Raw genomic sequence first — 19,339 nt, forward strand, 5'->3', positions numbered from 1 at the left:
AAACGAGCGAGCAGATTGATTCATGTATGGTTTGCCTATCCATGCCGAAGAACGGACGAAATGCGCTGCACGTCATACAGGAACAAGGAATACTTGGGATGCATTGATCGAGCTGGAATACGGAAATCTCTTGTCGCCTTGACTAAATGTAAGCGCTCTCGCGTTGACCCTAGCCCGCCTGCCTTTATAACGTTACTGCAGAGCTGCAGAGCCAACCAGTTTAAGGGCTTATACCAAAGTTGCATTGCGCAAAATCCTGGCGTTTCTTGCTACTCCTCGTAACGGAATATCGGAACTATACGATCCATCTAGGAAACGAACTCTCGGAGATATAGTGGGGAAACAGCCGGTATTTTTGCGTGGAAATAGTGCGCTAATGCACCCCGACTCGAAGAAACAGAAATCTGCGACGTCAATGCAACACAAATTACGGTGCATTCAGCCGACGTTTAATATATTTGGGAGTCTGTGCATTGCTCAACTACAAAATGTTTATCATGATATGACTTAAGGAGTATAATGTTTGACCCCTCACAAAATTGCCGTTAGAAATTGTTATGAAGCTGAAACAGTGGCCATTGTATTAATATACGATCGTATTTTTTTTGCTTAGATCTCGATAACATATAGGAATATAGGGGCGATACAGCCGTTCTGTCGGCTCGATATACTCCACTACAGGCGATCTGTGCGGGCGTCAAAACCCATGAAACAAATCTCAAGACTTAAATCTAGCGGCCCGTACCGTAAATGCATACATCCTCGTTGTAGCATGCGTCTGCATGGACAGGCAAACAACTGTAAACATCTTTTGAATGGTCGTTGACGTGATCGAAATTTAACTTTCAGTAGATGCATGGCCGCATTTCAGCTTAGGCCAGGTAGGAGTTAGCAAGAAATTCCACTGTCCGTGATAACGGACAACGTCAGTTCCTTGGTGTCAAAATATACCAGGGATTGCGAATGATCCCAGAACGAAAGGTGGCTGGTGTCTAGTAATATATTATGTACACCTGACTGGATCGACAGCTTTAACTTTCACGCTCGGACTCTGAGGGTACTATAAGAGACTAAAATGTGATTATTAAATGTTCAAAGAAAAGGAAATTTTATTACTTTCTCCAATCGTGCATCCCGTCTCGCTCTTTGATAGATTTCCAAATGGGTGTCGGTGCGACGCCAATGGATAGATACACAATTCCCGTTTCCGCCAATACAGGTTTCTTCAAAACTAAGACCAATGATGCTGGGTCCCTCCAAAACCCCTTAACCTCTTCCAAAGCAGATCTCCGTATTAGCTCTAGCAACTCCCTCACCGTGTAAACTCCTCGCAAAACCAATGGAATATTCTTGTTAAGCATAAATCGCAAATGGCCAATAAAATAGTCTAGTGTTTTGTCTTCCGGGTACCGATATCTAAAGCAATCGACTGCAATAGTTGACATCGCTACTGGGAAAACTGGATGGTTGAGATAAGAAAGATTGTTGATTCGGCGGTATGTTCCATCAAATGTCATTCCACCTAAGAAAAGCCTCCATTCGCGGTGTCGATCTCCATCACTCTTCATAGAGTCGGCTAGATAGCTAGGGAGAAATATATCTCGCGGCCTCCCAAATCCTGCATCTTCGCCTGTTGGTGTTGTTTGGACACAGAACGTAATTCCTCCCCGGTAAATCAATTCATGTACAAAAATGAAATTAGAAGGATTATCTCGTATACTGTGGTAGGATTGTGAAATATCCATGCGTCGAAATTGTGATATCAGGCTATCGTATCGTTTTGGTGTTTTAGGAAAGAGCTGTGGCCACCGGTGATAACACGCCGGCTTAGCCTTGCGTTTTAGATATTTACGCCACAACTTGCACACTTGGGAAGCAGTATGATATTGTGTCCAGTGAAGTTGGTCAAGTATTGAAAATTCAATTTCAATGGGTAGTCTTGCAAACGAAATGACTCCTGTGTTCGGCACCATGTTGCGAGCAACTGGTCCCATAACCCCTTTATATTAGAATTAATTCCGTCGACTAGCCTAAAGACGCGATCTGTTAGCTTTGGTCTTCTCGAGAACCGCTTCCATAGGATATATTACCAATATCTCGATTAACAAAGTTGTTTGTGTCTATAATGCGGGATGGTATTATAATGTTACATCGAGACACCAAATTGTGTTGACTGGTCCGTTTGGGTGAAATATTTCAGAATGGTATCGAGTGAATAGGCTGGTTGATATTCTAACCAACCATGGAAGCAACCAGTAAAACTCTGGAAGCGAAAGCGAGGGATTTCTGATCAATTGCTTAGATTCTCGTGTTCAATTTATAGTTAACATGTCTAACCTTGTCCTATTATATTTGCTTTCGAGATAATATATACATCAATTGGCCTTTGCAATCCGAGCACAGGGCATGCATGATGCACGAAATTTCAGCATGCAAGATGTAATAGTACATTCCGCACATGCCGACAGCTTGGTATCCACGCTAGCATCGACCATTTCCTGTTGTGGATGATTGATATCGCATTTTAACTCCGTTTAAGAATCAGACTATCATTCCAATCAATGAGCATCGCCATATCACCCGCTCTCAAGCCTACCCAAAATAGGAAATACCATATTTAGCCTCAATCGAGATATTCCGTCTCACCTCTCGCAAAAGCTACGAAAAGACATATAGGGGCCCTCCCTGTTGTCTCTGAGCACGTGTACAGGCTAATTAAGCGAATAGAAACGCTGCAGTAGATATTCAGATGTTGTTCCGAGATCAGAATTATAAAGAACTTATAAAAGTGGTGCATACGGCCATTAGGACCTCGTATCCGGGCCCCGCTCAGAGCTACGCCTTGCATCAAGTTACCGGGTTTATTCATGCGTGCGGACGATAATATTGATAACTAATATCCGTATAGGACAAGGGAAGCCTTGTGCAGGCCAATCGAGACGGTCCCTGGCTCTAGATCAGATGATCCTCCCATATATAGGTATATATTTTTCAAATTTATTTATGGTACACGATAATGCACGGATAACAGGACTACCAAAGCTTAAAGACTCGACTATCGACCTCAGCTTTTGTCTGGTGGTTTTTTCGCCTGCAGTTATACCGCAGCGGGGGGGTTGTTTGAAGTAAATAGATTAATTGCGCCGGGATTTCGGCCCTTTTGTAAGCAAGACGTAACGCCGACGAAGGGGTATGTCACGTTCGCCATCTTACCAGCCCTCAATATGTCGGAACGATATATATAGTAATTGATAAGTCCACATACTTGAATCGATCGAATATGATAATCGGACGAAAACCGATCACTAGTTTCGGACCTCGAGCGTTCGATTGCTAAATTTTTACAAATACTTCACCTGTGGGGCACATCAGACCACGAGTACGAGATGCTTCACGTGGCCCGTCGGTGGTGGCTAGAAACCGGAGACTCCTGCAGCTTTAACATCGATAACCTGGCCCGTGCTTCCACCAATTCGAATATCTCGAGCTCGCCATAGCGCAAGAGCATTTTATCATCTACTTAGAGGCGGAGCAGTAGGATCCGAGGAAAGGTAGCCAGCTTTCTTCAAAAAATTTTAATCCTCTAGAGGAATTTCATCGTTCTTCTTCGCATCGATATTCAAAGACAAAAATATTTCTCCACAATCTGTGTCTAAAACACAGTGGGGCTCGCTAGTTACACCGGAAAGATATTTCTTACACGGCACTTAATCGCTGGCTCAAGCTTTTCCCCTTATCGATAACTTAAGACATCGCTAACGTATAACTCGTTGGCTAATATAATAACTAGGATACGTTTAGGCATCAAGCATCCGCCACCGTTTAGCCACAACCTTGTCAGAACTTAATTTTTTAGTGTTTCTTGACCCATAAAATCGCAATGCAAAGCCTAAGGTTAGCGGCTCGGTTTGGAGCTGGTAGTCTTCAAGTGTTGGAAAAGTTGTGTTGCCTGAGCTTTGCGAAGCTACACACGAGATCTAGACCACATTACACAGCGCCAGATCTCTTCAATTAACAGATCTAGATCTGCAAGAACATTAACGTCTCAAGAAACAAAATATTTTCAATACACAACGTGGTAACGGGCCCAGAAACACAGATATAAACATCAGACCAAAGAGGCGGTCAAAATGACATCAACTACAATCAACCTCCACAACTCCAGACATCACTATCGATATCACTATCAAGATGGATCGCGGAAAAAGAAGTGCAAGCGTCAATATGGTAATCCCATGATACTCTTCAAGCCATAGAAAGGAGTGTATGAACTTTGAGCTGACAAGTTGCGATAGACATTGGTAGGCCTCGCTTTGGGGGCTCAGAAAAATGGATAACCTTTCAGTTCTGCAGCTATGGAGACCTTGCAGAAGCACTTCCCCAGTATCCCGCCTGATATTCTGGTAGAGCAGGTTGAGATACTCCAAAAAGCAAGGGTATGTCGAGATTTATACCTCTCTATGAAAGAGGCCTACTGTTTTTGTGCCATTCTAACGCTTTTTGTGTAGGACGAATTAGTCGTGAACAAGTACGGCGGCGTAATTACCATGAAGCCAGCATCCACAAGTTCCTCCAATGCATCTAGTTTGCCCAAGGGTATGAAAGAGACGATAGATGCCAGAGTCTCGCTTGGTCGTATGGATGATGCTGATAGATGGTCTCCACCCCGGCCGAGCCCAGAGCGACGAAACAGCCATGCCGCTGTCCGCCTCCCAGACCTCGATGCCTTGGTGATAACGGATAACGAGCATGACGAAGCTATCGTAATCCACAAGCCTCGTCGAACAACTGAAAGGTCGCCTACCCGACCCTCAAGGCATAAAGGGCCTCCTCAAGAACTCAATCCAGAACCTCAGAATCCAACAGCCGACAGGCCCGAAAATATCAACTTTTTGTCTCCTACAAGGGCCGCCAATAAGCCTCAATCTCCGCAAAGAACCTCTCCAATAAAATTACTTGCTAATTCAACATCGGTAACACCCACTTCTGGGGCGAGGCATACTGGCAACGAATCCCGTCACAAATCTGTTTTGCAGTCGCCAGAACATTCTCCGATCAAGAGCGTGCTTAATAATAAAGCTTTGAGGCTCAAAATGCAATCTAATCTTGAAAGAATTTCTGGTTTCGAATCTCCTAAGCATGGTCGCCTCAAATTCGAGAAACAGCCTCCTATAAAAAGCCCATCGCCGCCGCGATCTCGCACAAATATAGACAAAGAAATAGAGGCTGCTACCTCCTTTGTGGCAATCGACAACTATTTTCAAAATAGTTCTCGTCGTTTAAAAGACAACAAAAATGAAGACGAGAACCAAAAAAGAAGCAGCAGAAACACACCGAGGAGTTAACCTGTGAAAATTACTAAGCCACCACTGATCTGGTATTTCACAAATGAATCTGGAGATCTCGGTATGGGACCACCCTCTTTCGTTTTCCAAATGGACGAGGACATACACTTCCCGGAACCTTCGTCTCAGTATGTGGAAAGCGACGCGAATAATTCCGTCGATATTGATGGGAATATTGAAATCAATATGCAAGGCGAGACAATTATGGATCCTACAACGCCACAGATTCTTTCTGACATTACTGAACCCTATCGCAACCAAACTCCGACATACTCCAAGTCATCCATAGCCAAACTTAGTTCTACAAACTCGGAGACATCAACTATTCGGAAGATATCTCTAAGTGGTATAAAGAATGATGAGCAGGTAGACACAGAAACGGAGTTGATCAAATCTGAAGACCCATCGGAGCCGACTATTTTGAATATCAAAGTCGGCCCCCGAGGTCTCATTATCAATGTCCAATGCGCTGGTGATCTTGTAATGGGAGAAACTTCCTTTAATTGATCATAATGGAAAGGGAACAAGACCGGTTAAGGGTCTCCTTCTGTGGAATATTTCATTCATAGTTAGTACCAACTGGAGCGAGAAATTAAGTACTCGCCGTATGTACGTATCGGCACCGAGAAGTACCAATTAAGTTTATGAATTACTACTACGTTCTAGAGATTGTATATCATTCACTGGGTGCATAGTATTATGGAGCCAGATTCGAAGTCTGTAAATTGTTTCTCCTAGGCCTCCATAAAGGTTCAGGGAGTTTGACAATGATAGAAACGACGTTGACTTCCTATTAAAGATTTAGTTTCTTTCCAAAATTATACACACTCAATATGTGGACCAGCAACCGTCTCGTTTCTCGAATAAATAAATTCGACATTTCATTGGTGAAGCGTTGGAAGCTATGCGTTGTGTGCTTGTTGTGTTCGTTCAATTATCGTATCGTAGCAACACAGCGAGACGTCTAGACTAGCTAGACCGACACCTTTCTACAACTAGTTAGAGCTGTACCAGAGGTTCTGTAATTGACGATTTAGGTCGAAATACTGTTTCCAGATCTAAAATAGATGGCTCTTCGTCATCCTCGCAGTTCAATTTCTCTATAAAAAGATCGCTGAATCGAGCTTCGATCGCCTATCCGTTGTTCGTCATGCATATACCCAAGCCCCGTTCGAGGTAAGCGTCAGACGCATATCCACTTCTAGAAAGTATGCATACAATCCCGTCTGCAGAGATCTTATCGTTAGTTCATGAGCATAGACTAAAGTTCGTGTCACTGTCGAGGTTAGGGCACCCTTGCCGTAGGAGTCTATCTGGTCAATGCAAAGCATGATTCAACCAACGATTGGACAAGTTTAGATGCATAGCAATCGAAAAGGGCAAACTTCTAGAAGGACTCTAGAACTCTCTAAGCGAAGATAGCACCGCCCTGTTGACAGTTCTGACATGACTATAGTCATGCAAGAGAACATTAGAAGAGGTATCAACTTCAAGGGTGCAAAAGTTTGGTTCAATGAATAGCTCTAGGGCTCAAAATCATCTCCGGGATGCATATGTGTATTGGTATCCTTGACACAGGCAGGATCATCCATCCATATCGACGCGGTCATGGGGAGCGCCGCATCTTGCTTTGCTGCTTCAGTTTGGCAATCAATCGATCGACCAGGATTTCCTTCCTGATACCTTCTAGAAAGCTTCGGGCAACAGGGGCATGCTATCCTTTCTAGACCGATTTAAGATACCAGGAGCTCGATGTCAGTATTTATGCCGACTAACATTGATGCATACCCCAATTTCCGCGATGAAATGGCGAAGAACCCTGACCAGGGTGTCGTCCGAAAAGGCGAGCCTGGATGCAGCTGTAATAGCGGACGGCTAAGTACGATTGACTCTAACTAACTCCTCGCTGTGAAAAGGGGCGAGCTTTTGTTGATATATTGCGTTACGTGTATTTGCATGCAGATCCATAAAGTGGGGACGTTCAGCTGTGCCATTTTGGGCAATTGCGTTGAGAAATGTTGGATTTGGGGACCCTGCTCCGCGTTTCAAAATCGGTGCCTGTGGCTGGCGGGAGAAGTCTTCTAGAAAATTACTAAAATCGGTCAGTTCTAGTTGATTTCGCCGTCTTTGGGGTTAAGATCTTCTAGGAACTTCACAGAGAGTGTTTCTGTCAATACAGGATTTCGATAGTGCTACATCTAATCCTTTACAAGGAGTGTGACAGTCCGGCATGATCTTGACGCGGTTGATATCTTAATTTATCCAGGTTCGGTTGTGACTCTCGTTTGTGTTTGGCTTGTTCCCTGCACGCTGGTGTCTTCATTCTTCGACAAGAAAATCGTCGTGAGGAAAACACTCATGACTCCGGATGTTGGATCAGGCTAGATGAAGGATGACGTTGAAGTGAGGGAACGCATCATGCCATTGGAGATTCCGAGTTGTCGCGCGAGGCAATTACAAGAATCTTTCTTTTCGCCGCGAAAGCCGATGGGTTAAACTAAACTAAACCTTGGGTATGTTTGCCTCCAAATTTCCTTAAGGTTACGATACAAACGGTCGTCTACCAGATACCTTCCGCATCGAGCGTAGCAAAAGCTGGAACGATCTCTGCCTGGGCTGAGTCGCAGCTACTTCATTAACGAGTAACATGGGCCAGGGACTCTGTCTGGCCACCGCAGATTGATATTCTAGAAAACGAGGATTTAGGTAAAAAGAATGAGAATACTGACTTTGCCGCGTAAGTATTGCATTGCATTGACGATCGATTCGATTCATAGGAATCCCGTTCGATAATGTCGTCTACCGTTATATCGATAAATTCGCATTGGCGTACTTGGCCAATTGGTCAACTTAGGAATTTCACTAGCTGGGAAACTGCCGCATTGAATTTGACCGCCATCCGGAAGATAGGGGTCCCACTCGACAGGGCGACGAAACTATCTATAAGCACTGGGGTGGGGCCACAAACGAATCAGTTCGGAACTCATGGATCCACAAGAACAACTATTTCTTATAGCATTACGAAAGACTATTGCCCTAAGTAAAATTATTTGGACAAGATATATTTTTGGCCTCATATTGTGGGCCATGGGGCTAGAGGAAGGGGCTTCGTTCCTTTTCCCCGTCAAAATTTTATCTAAAAGGTCTTGCAGGGCTTTACAGGGCTTTGTGGGGAGCTGTGGTGTTCTGGACTTAGAGCGGCCGCACCACACACTCAACACCACTCGGCCCAGTCAACCTCAAACATTGGTCTCCCGACTTCCCAGCTGCAGTCCTGAATTCGAATGCACGGCACACACCAATTGAAATGCGCTCCATAGAGTAGGGGCATACAGGAAGACGTCTTATACGATAGGGCTTCCTTCTAGGTATATTCTGCTCCCACGTCAAATGCAATACTTAAAATTGCACCCTTGATCGTTGTAAGCCCCCCAGGGACGTCTCCTGATACAAAGGATAGATGCAAAAAGAAAAGAGCATAACAAGAAATAAGCACCACAAACATCAATTCCGTTAAACTTTGTCTGCATATCAGTCTATACTCAAGCAAGTTATACCGAACAGCTTGTCTACGTTACATACCAGCAACTTGTTTGGGCTTCACCGGAATCCGCCAGACCCTCAACAACCCTGCAGCTTCTAAGCAGGGCTCTGGTCTGTGATGGCTGCAAGTCTGAGCATCAATACCTTCCTACGTATATAGAGCCTTTGATATTCCTCGGGGAGTTCCAAAAAAAAAAAAACCTGCTCACCACTCACTAAATAGTAGAAACATTGCCGAACTTTGTATCAACCAAGTAAAGTTTTCCCAAAGCACGGACCAACCTCGTCAACATTTAGCACAAAAAGCAGATAGCCTTGAAAAGAAAGTGTCCAACTTGTCTCTACAAAAGCAACTGACGTTCCCACCAACTTGTTTTTTTCCAATCTTGATACTCAGGTTCCTAAAACTACCTACGACCTGGATCCTATATACCCCGCTTCCGCCGCTTCCTTCTATCCAGCCGACTATTCTGAGGACATCTACATAGACTCTCTAGAAGAGGATATATCTTTAGCTATGCCAGTCATTCCTTTCTTTCCAAACTTTCCTAGGTTCGTGAATACCGGTGGCCGTCGAAGACGCCGTGATTATAAAGCTACATATAATAATTTTCATCCCATCGACAGCGACGGCCTTGAGCTACTGGGTAGCACATGCCAAACTCAACTACCTGCTCTCGCACCTTCGAGTGCAGCTGGGCAGTATATTCCTCAGCAATATGCTCAGCTTCCTTATACTCCGCAGACTCAGTATACTCCATCTCAGTATGCTCCGTCTCCATATGCGCAGAGCCAACCAGCTTCGCCCTTTGCTACTGTCCAGCAAAGGCCGATGTCTGCTCCTCAACCGGGAGGCCATGATGCCTACAACATGCTCTCTTCACTTCAGCAACCACCCTTGGAGGCAAATTCTGGCTACCAGCCGCCTAGCCAGCCAGCAATCACTTCACCAGGTTTATATATGCCCATCTCGACTTCGTCGATGTGCCAACCGTCTTTGGTAACTCATGTCGTCCCTTCATCGACTACGAGCAACTACCATCCCACCTCGGGCCATGGTCATAGCCACTCGCTATCCTTGACCTCGATTCCAACTATCTATGACCAAAAAAGCAGCAACCCACGAACACCACCACAGCCTCTTAGTGCCGGTCGTGTCCTTTCGACACTTGGTGCTATCCCGCCGTCCGGTCTCTCTCTTTTCGGCCTTACTCCCGAGCAGCAAGCGTTCTTTCAACAGAGAAGACCCCCACCTCCTCCTCCACCACAGCCTAGGGTCTACAGCTTCGAGAACTCCACCCAGGCCACTATCGCTGAGACTCTAGCCTTAAACAAGGAAAAGAGAGTCAACTCTCCCCGTTCCGGCCGCTCCGTTTCTCCTACTTCCGTTGCCTAAGTTTCCAGAGTCAACACCTAGGCTTCCACGAAATTTTCCTTCTATCTCTCTTTTTCCTTCACCTCTTAGACAACATTTCCTTAATTTCTTTTACTATCTTGGGGACAAATTTTGGCGTTCGATTTCCCTAGGTAGACGGCATTCTTCATCTTCTGTGAATAAACTTCTTTCCTATCACTGTACATAATCATCTGGCGGCACAGTTACTAGTCTCGGCGTTCTTGTTTCTTTTCCTTTCATCCTTTCATTTGACATTTTGTATTCCGCACTAGATCCGGCACACGCGCGGGAGTTCCTGTTTTCTTTCCTCTTACTACACTGTTGACTTCGTTTCCAAGTTTTTTACGACAAAACAAGCATGAGACATAAAGCACATGATTCTATGACCAGAGTAAGGGGAAAAAAAGCGTAAATTTTGTATGCAGAAAACTTTCAATCAATACACATGAACATATCATTCGAATCTCAACCGATCTTGAAACCTAATCTTGAATTTTCCCTTATGCTCTCTCATAATCTGCAACCTTTTCTTCAAAATCTCCCCGCTTTCCATGATATCACGCGTCCACCCAACAAAAAAAACTCTAAAGTATTTTTTTTATAAAAATGAGCGTGTAAACTTTAAATCCTCAAAAACTCCTACCATCTATTTCTTGATAAAGAGAGTTTCATATGGCTAGTGACCTCTCAATAACATACCAAACTCCTGCAATGCCTACCAGTAAGCCTCTTCACCAGCCGCTACACGGACTGTAAATTGATTCTTACGGTGATTTTTAAGCGAAACAATCTCACAGCTCACGTTTTTGAAGAGAAAGACGAAGAGCCTTTACTTTTTTTTCAACGACCGCCGAAACTTGCCATTTGTTTAGTATTTCATTTATATTTTTTGCTGTTTTCAAAAATAACAAGTTTGCCGGTGGTAAGCGGCAAGGCAGAAGTTCTATTTTGCAGATACTCTGAGGAGCACTTTTTGGAAGTTGTGAAAATATTTCTGTGTAGCTAGGCGCCGTCCGTGTGAGAGGTCTAGGTAGGTCGGCGGTTCATGGGGAAATTGGGGGGTTAGATGTGTGGCCAACCTGATCTTCCTGCCGGGACATTTCAGAATCTGATTACTCATAAGTTGAAGTGCATAGCTATGAACTCAAATTAGCAACTACACAAGATGTCGACGACAGCTCTAAACCTTTCAAACAAGGGAAGAATTGGCGGTCCAATGAAACCACAGGGAATAAAGCATCTCCTACCCCAATATCACAACTTCAACTGTTGTGAAGCCCCACATATGCACACGGAATAAAAAGAACTCACATGTCAATAAAAAATATCAATAATCCTTAAAAGGCTTGCCTATACCTTCTCTATATCGCCAATGTGTACACGGAAGGCCGGAAATATACCCTGTTGTACAAAGATAATCTAGATCCACTCAACGGCTCGATAAACTTTCCATATATTAGCGTTTCGAAAATATGCAAGTCGTTACCAGTAGGTCAAAGATGCATATGTGAACTTTAAGCGCTTTTAGGAAGCTGGTAAAGTATTGTGGTGGAAATAGGTGGTCGCTGTGTTTTGTTGCATTTTTGTTCTTAACGCATCTTGGCATTCTTGTTCTATAAATTATGTTACTGACGTTCTTTCCACAAATCTTTCCTTTGTCCAATAGCTTTCCCTTTGTTATTCTAAGATTGCGTCTTTGTCTTGTTATATATATATATATTATTATTCTCAGTCTCTCAGGTCTTTCTATGCCTACACATCCTATTCTCTGCATACTTCCTGCGTATAGCTGATGGGGCAGCTAGATTGCTGCTTGGCTCCCAGAGCCTACATGTTCACTTCCTCACAATATCATGTCCTTCTAGTGTAGGTACTTGGTAAGCTTCTCTTGCAGTTAACTAGTTCGTACTTGGCTTTGGAGGTTGGAGAAAAATGGGGTTTTAGTTCCAAGTTAACGTTGTTAGGCCTAAGAGCTTGAAACCTGAGGTGGGCTCCAGAAAAGGTGGCTAGTACATGCAATTATCAGGTACGAAAACATACGAATAGTTTGCTGTTTTACGTGGTATCGAAAATTACTCTCAATGTAGGTCAAATAGTTTTTTATCTACTTCAAAATTAGATCCTAGCTTTGTTACAGGTTTTACAGATGCTGAAGGTTATTTTTCAATAAGTGTAGTAAAAGTTCCCCGTTTAAAATTAAGGATGCAAAAGGAGAGAGTAGGCGAGTATGTACATGCATCAACTCTTTCTCGAGTTTCAAAATCATTTTCGTTAAAGAAAGTCCAAGGAATACCCTGTTGGAAATGCAATATGCCGTGTCTGTGAAATAACAAGATGCATGATGCATCGAACGTATCTGCCGGAGATAATGACGGTTCGAGCAGTTGCATATCCTGCCGCTTCATATTGTCGATGTCATGATCAGTTGATTTAATTAGCGGCATCTGAGGGCTAGCACGGCGGCTGGGTATAAAGTGGGCTCTTCCACCTTCCTTGGTCAACTTCCTTGGTCGGAGGCAGTTGAGAGACGGCCCACAAAGTCTCCACAGAGAGTTAAAGTAAGGAATATTGAGGCGTATGCGTAACTGCATTATGTAGCTGTGAGCATGGGAGTGGGTATCAGGGACATAAGACTCTATATCTGTCCAGATAGCGGGGGATATATCTGGGCATCTGCATCCACCGACTCGAACAGACACGTCAGCCATTTCACGGTAACCTTGAATCTAGCTGGGTGCGAGATCTTCGCTGAAAGAGATTCCCGTCTCAAAAGTATAGACTATTAATGTTGACATAAACATGTTAGTCATGGAAAAATGGAAGTACCGCAAGAGGGGTGTCCCTACATCCTCGATTCCGATAGCGACCCTTATCGAAGAGCCAGAACTATATTGGCGTAGTCTATTATCAGCCCCAGAAAGTACTCTATCGATATGAAGCATATGTACTGCAGGAATCATTCACATCTTGTCATTCCCATATAGCAGACATCTCTCAAATTATTTACCCAATGGCTAAGGATCTAGTTGCAAATCCAAAACCCCACAAATCAATTACAGCAAAATGTATGCAGAAGCCGGCAGCAAGAGTACATTCCAAACTGGTTCGAGAGCTTGCAGCTAAGCCCCCAAATCTGCAGTACTACAGTGCGGGGAATCGAACCATATTATGCCGGGGCTGAAGAATCACCAATGCAATCTGCAGCAGTCAGATCTTTCATCATGATATCATATATCACCAATTCCAACCACCAAATCAACCATAGTTGAAGACTTCATCAATGATTTTCTTAGATTAAAATGAATAAGTATTCCCACCGCATCCCGTCTCCATTCTATCACTCAATACCAATTAACAAAGTCTTTCACTGAGCTGAGGCGCTAGAGCTATGAAGTCGACTCCACAAGCACAAATGTGGTATTTCGCAACCTCTGCGTTGTCTCCGTTCCCACATTCTAACGCCTCGCGCGATCGCGATCGATAATTATATCCTGCCCGCCCTGACCTCGATCAATACAATCAAAATTAAAATAATATTACCCAGGCTTTCCAATGCAATGCAATGCAAACTGCACGAGAAACCTTTTTGCCGACAAAATCTGAAATATCCCGAGTCAAGATATAGCTATTCTCTGCTCCCAATTTAATTAATCAATCCAATGGGAAATTATATCTCAAACACACCTACACGGCATAGGCGTTCAGATCGAATAAAATCACATGAGCGATATATGCACTCTGCAAGCTGCACCTCTTCGTAAGGAATTTCATAATGATGTAGCGTGCCGTCCCGCTCTTACGTTTACATTCCACTATCAATCGATATCGGTGCTGGTCTCGCGAGCCAGCTTCCACGAAGAGGTCAATCTGTACTTTTTTTTTTTTTTATCAAAAAAAGTATAGATCAATATCATGATCAAATTTCATAACTTTCGCCGCCGTGCCGAATCCCCGAGTCCCTCGTACCTAGGCTCGTATCCAGGCTCGTACCTAAGCTCGTACCTAGGTTCGTCATATGCATATTCGGTTACCAAAATCCGCTCCCAAGACAATTTAAAAGCTGCGTTGCCAATTGACCAATTTTAAGCTTTTAGCTCCAAATTGACCCTTACGTCGTCGGTCTGCACGAGCGCAAGCGGGAAGATGGAAAAAAATTTTGACACAGGATAAATCCACCTCACATATAATTCCTATTCTCCATTAGCCCCTCCATTCTCACCTCACGTACTAGATATCCGTCTGTCCGCGAATCTGGAGTGCCGGGGAGTGCCGGGGAGTGCCGGGGTGTTCTAAAACACGCCATCGTCACCCACCTGACATATGCTCGAAGACAAATGCAAAACCGGCAAGCAAGGGAAAAACCAGCAGTAGTAGCGGCGGCGGCGGTGCCAAAACAATATCAATTGTCAATTGCATTTCTTCGGATTTCCCCACACCCGGCGCACCGGTTATTCCCTTTTATTTAACATATGACGAAGGATTCAAAAAAAACATTAAAAAAAGGAACGATGAGGAGCTCATCTACCGAACATACCTACCCGCTAACTCGACTTTGTCCCCCAATCGAAAGCATAACTGATGTCATTTCATTGCATTCGGCCCTCTATAACCGAGGTTTTGTGGAAAACGAAAGCGAGTAAAGGTCATGCTAATCCATGACCAAGAAGGAACTAGCCGGACCCGGTGCAAGAAAGAAAGAAAGAAAAAAATCCGTTCCTGAGGAATGCAAATGTAAATGCCATGACGTGGGGAAAAAGACGCTTATAGCGGAGGGATGCGCAATTGGGGTAATTAGGACGGCTCTTGGAAGTTTATATAAGAGCTAGCTCTTCTAACCCAGATATCGGACGGAAAATCCCCTCCTTCTCAAGAGCTCAAGTTTACCAATTTAAATACTAATCAATCGAACTCCAAACCGTCTCGTCACATCGAGAAGTTTCAAAGACTTCCTTGTCTCGTATCCAGTTCAAAGACAGCCACAGATCAAAAGAAGCCAATCCATCCAACTTCCTAATCCGCCATCCCACAAAAACAACGCACAAAATGACCATCGAACAAGTCCCCCACTGGGTTCAACCCTCCCATCCCGACTTCATAACCATAAAAACCTACAAAGAAGGCTCCTTCTCCAAATACGCCACAGCTTCAAACCCCGTTCCCTCAAACACCGTGGTTGCCGACTTCTCCGCCGCAACCCCAGCCTCCGAAAAAGCGTATAGTTCCGTCCAAGTCTCCGAAACCGATCATATAGAACTAAACTCCGATTTACTCTACGCAAACCATTCTTGTAATCCCAATGTTGTATTTGATACTGATAAGGGGGAAGTCAGGAGTGTGAGGGACATTCAGGAAGGGGAACCTATTACTTTCAATTATTTGAGTACCGAGTGGGATATGGCGCAGGCGTTTAAGTGTGAGTGCGGCAGTGAGAATTGTTTGGGAGAGATACAGGGGGCTAGGTATGTGCCGACGAAGGTTTTGGCAGATCAATTCATCAATGACCATATTCGGAGGCTTCAAGAGAAGAGGGATGCCGCTGCTAGTAAGGCTTAATTAACCCAATTTTACAACTATATATTCGAAGACTCGACATGTAGATAGTGATTTTCTTTCGATGTTGTTTTTGCTTTTCACCAGCGTGGAAAATGCTGGAGGGTTCTAGAGGGACAGGTGGGAGGTAAATTTCTGATTTCTTGCATTGGTTTCGTTATTATCGAGTCTTAAAAGCTGCGCTGGGAGGTCAAATAGCAACCCTAGCGGATAGAAAGTTATAGTACAAAGAAAACCGGCGAATTCCATAACGCCGATACGCAAAATCCATTCACTTCCATCTCACTCCATAGGGAAAGCCCCACATATCCTTCCACCATAGACGTGTCGGCCGCGTGCTCATCCACCCCTCACCCTTTCCTTTTTTTAAGAAAAATATAAAAAAATTACAAGAAGCACCTGAAAGGAATAGTAAATGATTAGGATCATGTCAATTATTGTCGCGCCGACTTCGAACCGAGGAACTGTGAAACCTGCTCAAGGTTAGCAACTCTAGAGGCTCGTTTCCTCAATGGAGGTCCCTCGGGTTTCGGCTCAAGATCAGACTTGCTAGGCGTGACACTATCGACAGATCGCGTATGAACAGGAGTCGTGTTCCCGAGAGCCTCACTATCAAGTGCCTTTGGGGCAGTGGGTACAAAGCTCGGAGCATCAGCCGACAAAGCAAATGCAGCGGTATTAGCGGTTGATGATCGGCCAGAAGGAACGGTAGGCAATTGGGGGGCAACTTTCTTCGGTCGAAGAGTCGGGAGTTGAAGCTTGCTTGGATGGGAGATGGTTCCGGGGAACATGAGGGCACGTTGTCTTTCGAATCGTTCCGTTCCGGACTTTTCAGCTCGTTTGAAGGCATCGAGTCTACTCTTCATCTTCCGTTCCTCTCTGGCACGCTCGGTAAGGAACTCTTCGAGGTCGAAGGCGAATGTAGGATACTCCGAGAGAATATTTTCGAAAGCTTCTAGAAGTTTCTGGTCGTTATGGATCGAAGAAACTACAATTTCATATATAGAATCAGAAGTGTTAATATATTGAAATGCAGACAAGGGAAAAACCATACTATCACGACACCAGCCAGCCAGAACCCTTCTTCGCATCCGATGAACCCATCCACCAGCTTCAACATATCCCTCATCAAGTCCATAAATCCATTTAGTCATCTTGATCCTCATCTGAGCGGCACCCTGATTAAACCCAAATTCAAAGGCCCTATAAGCAGTCTCAATCTTCTGAAAAGCTTTATCTCGACAAGCTGAGACTCCAAGGTAGCAGCAAGTCCACTCAACCGTTGTAATCTTGTCGAAATCTTCTTCAAGGTCCCCGACAGTACCGAACTTATGGCTAAAATCAATTTCACCAGTGTAAAGAAATTGAATGATAGTATCGACAGCGTAAGGCTTGAGCCTATCGTCGAGAATGAGTTCTTCGGTACTAGGACCAAGGCAGGCCCAGAAGAAGGATGATTTCTTGAGAAGTCCTTTATGGACGTGGAAGTTGACTTTTTCGTCATGATTGGATGCGTCTGTATTATCCAAAACAAGACGGATGATTGGTGTAGCAAGGACTTCAGCACTAACAGTCAGCAAAATCATCATTAGCTTCTGTCTAAATTGGATCAAGAAAGATAAGCATCCCGACTTCGTGATAAAACAAACTTACCTCGGTTCAAACTTAACTTTCCCACCTTCCTCATCCTCCCAATCCCCATCCTCATCATCGGTCATAACCTCATCCCCCCTCTCCTCACACTCCTCCATCTTCTCCACGCCCTCCTCCTTCAACCAATCAGCTCCCTTCTCCTTCTTCGTAACTGGATTTTCCAATCCGTGCGGAATTTTCATATCATCAGGCACTCCACAGGTAGGAGTAGGACTATACGGACGAAGTCCAATCAAGGATTTTCGAAAAAGCGGTGACTCTTCCCCGCCCTTTCGTTTAGTCCGTGGTGTGTAATCGTGTTGATGACCTGGTGGAGATTTTGGTTGCTCAATGACAGATTGCTGTTGCTTTCCGCCTCGAGGTGCCGTTGTGGTAGCTGGTTTAGATGGCGCAGCTGGATTTTTTGGGGGTATCATCGTGGAGACCGAAACTACAGTGCTAACTGGGCTTCGGCCTGTTGAACGGACGGTATCTGTAGGTTGGATACGTATGTAAGTAATGAAGTATTTAGGTTTGGTAAATTATAGGTGATGGTGTATTTTGGGGAGGTGGTTTAAGTGATTTAAAGAAATATTTCTTCCGTTTATCAAAAAGGCACATCGTAGGCGCACTCACCAGTGACTTTCTCCTGCACCTTACGGAACGGGTTCAAAAATTCAAACGGGTCTCTCTTTGGCTCTGACATGGTTAATTAGTAAGCTTTAAATTGTTGAAAGTTAGTGGGTATGGTGATGAATATCTCAAGAGTGATGATTGAAGATACAAAAAAGAAAGTGGTGATGTTAGAGGAGGAGGGGTAGGAGGAGCAGCAGGAGGAGGAAAGGGGGTAAGCTCAAGTGCAGTGTATATAGCTACCACTCTTGAGCTCAGCTAAAGAGATATCAAAAAAAAAAAAAAAAAACAATCCATGACTTTGGCTAACCTCGAATCCAGCTAACCTCGAATCCAGCTCTGAGCCTGATATATGACCTCAGAAGTATACATAAAATCCATTTCCATCTTCCTCGAGATCTCCATCATTCTATATTCATCAACCGTCGAGGTCGCCATTCGAACTGTCTATATCCCTTATCCTGGAGCCCAATTTATCGCTTTAAAGTCTGCATGCAAGCATACGATCCACAGTAGGGACGATTTACGATATATATATATATATCCATTCTTACCGTATGCGGAGCATTATCACTACCTTAAATACCGTACGAAATATGGTGACAATCTAGTCTCGGTGCTAGAGCGGACGATCTCTCTTCAAAGCCGGCATCGGTAGATATACGTTTCATACCATAAAGCATCCAGAGCAGGCGCAAGACTACGACGAGGGGAAATAATGTTAACACCACTCTATATCGATCACCCACAGGCTTCCCTTAAGCTTTAATCTAGAAGTAACGAGATCTATCGATATAATTCCCCATAGTCTCAACCTAGAGTCTCCTTCATAGCCAGGCCAAGAGGGTATTTTCACATTCTCCGAAGCCCGAACTTAACCCACGATCAAAAAAGGATCCACACTATTCAAGAAGAAGACATCATTATTAAAGCCTACTTAGTAAACCAACGATCGAAAGTCCGAAAAATATACACATGGAAAAAAACCACAGGCTAAACGACAGAATAAAAAGGCGGCTACTAAAACATTGTACAAAGGGAGTATAAATAAATAAGACAAAGAAGAAGAGAGAAAAATTAAGAAAAAGAACTAGCTAGAAAAAGGAGAAAAAAGACGTCCTGCTAGTGATGGTATATTTTGTTATAACAAATGAAACGAAACCAACAGATTCAATGGTAAGAGGCGCAGACACAATGACAAAAACAAAAAAGGAAAGATTAAGAAAAAAAAGGCTACAAA

General features: G+C 44.0%; 5 protein-coding genes across 5 annotated transcripts; 4 read left to right on the plus strand and 1 right to left on the minus strand.

Annotated features, from left to right (window-relative positions):
• Positions 1–4,355: 4,355 nt before the first annotated feature.
• DFL_006597 (uncharacterized protein) lies at positions 4,356–5,345 on the plus strand (the record flags this gene model as incomplete). The annotated part of the gene is made up of 2 exons (XM_067636050.1): positions 4,356–4,436; positions 4,509–5,345. 2 exons carry the CDS (start codon positions 4,356–4,358, stop codon positions 5,343–5,345), a joined length of 918 nt encoding a protein of 305 aa, XP_067487707.1.
• A 63-nt stretch (positions 5,346–5,408) lies between these two features.
• On the plus strand, positions 5,409–5,852 carry DFL_006598 (uncharacterized protein; the record flags this gene model as incomplete). The annotated part of the gene is made up of 1 exon (XM_067636051.1): positions 5,409–5,852. The coding sequence occupies one exon, from the start codon at positions 5,409–5,411 to the stop codon at positions 5,850–5,852; it is 444 nt and encodes a 147-aa protein (XP_067487708.1).
• Positions 5,853–9,405: 3,553 nt separating this feature from the next.
• Positions 9,406–10,284, plus strand: DFL_006599 (uncharacterized protein; the record flags this gene model as incomplete). Its single annotated transcript, XM_067636052.1, has 2 exons — positions 9,406–9,440; positions 9,516–10,284. 2 exons carry the CDS (start codon positions 9,406–9,408, stop codon positions 10,282–10,284), a joined length of 804 nt encoding a protein of 267 aa, XP_067487709.1.
• Positions 10,285–15,327: 5,043 nt separating this feature from the next.
• On the plus strand, positions 15,328–15,837 carry DFL_006600 (uncharacterized protein; the record flags this gene model as incomplete). Its single annotated transcript, XM_067636055.1, has 1 exon — positions 15,328–15,837. The coding sequence occupies one exon, from the start codon at positions 15,328–15,330 to the stop codon at positions 15,835–15,837; it is 510 nt and encodes a 169-aa protein (XP_067487710.1).
• Positions 15,838–16,268: 431 nt separating this feature from the next.
• DFL_006601 (uncharacterized protein) lies at positions 16,269–17,903 on the minus strand (the record flags this gene model as incomplete). The annotated part of the gene is made up of 3 exons (XM_067636056.1): positions 16,269–16,822; positions 16,889–17,400; positions 17,488–17,903. 3 exons carry the CDS (start codon positions 17,901–17,903, stop codon positions 16,269–16,271), a joined length of 1,482 nt encoding a protein of 493 aa, XP_067487711.1.
• Positions 17,904–19,339: the final 1,436 nt, after the last annotated feature.

This window comes from Arthrobotrys flagrans (genome assembly GCF_004000055.1).
Source record: "Arthrobotrys flagrans strain CBS H-5679 chromosome Unknown unitig_8, whole genome shotgun sequence".
NCBI classification, from domain to species: Eukaryota; Fungi; Ascomycota; class Orbiliomycetes; order Orbiliales; family Orbiliaceae; genus Arthrobotrys; species Arthrobotrys flagrans.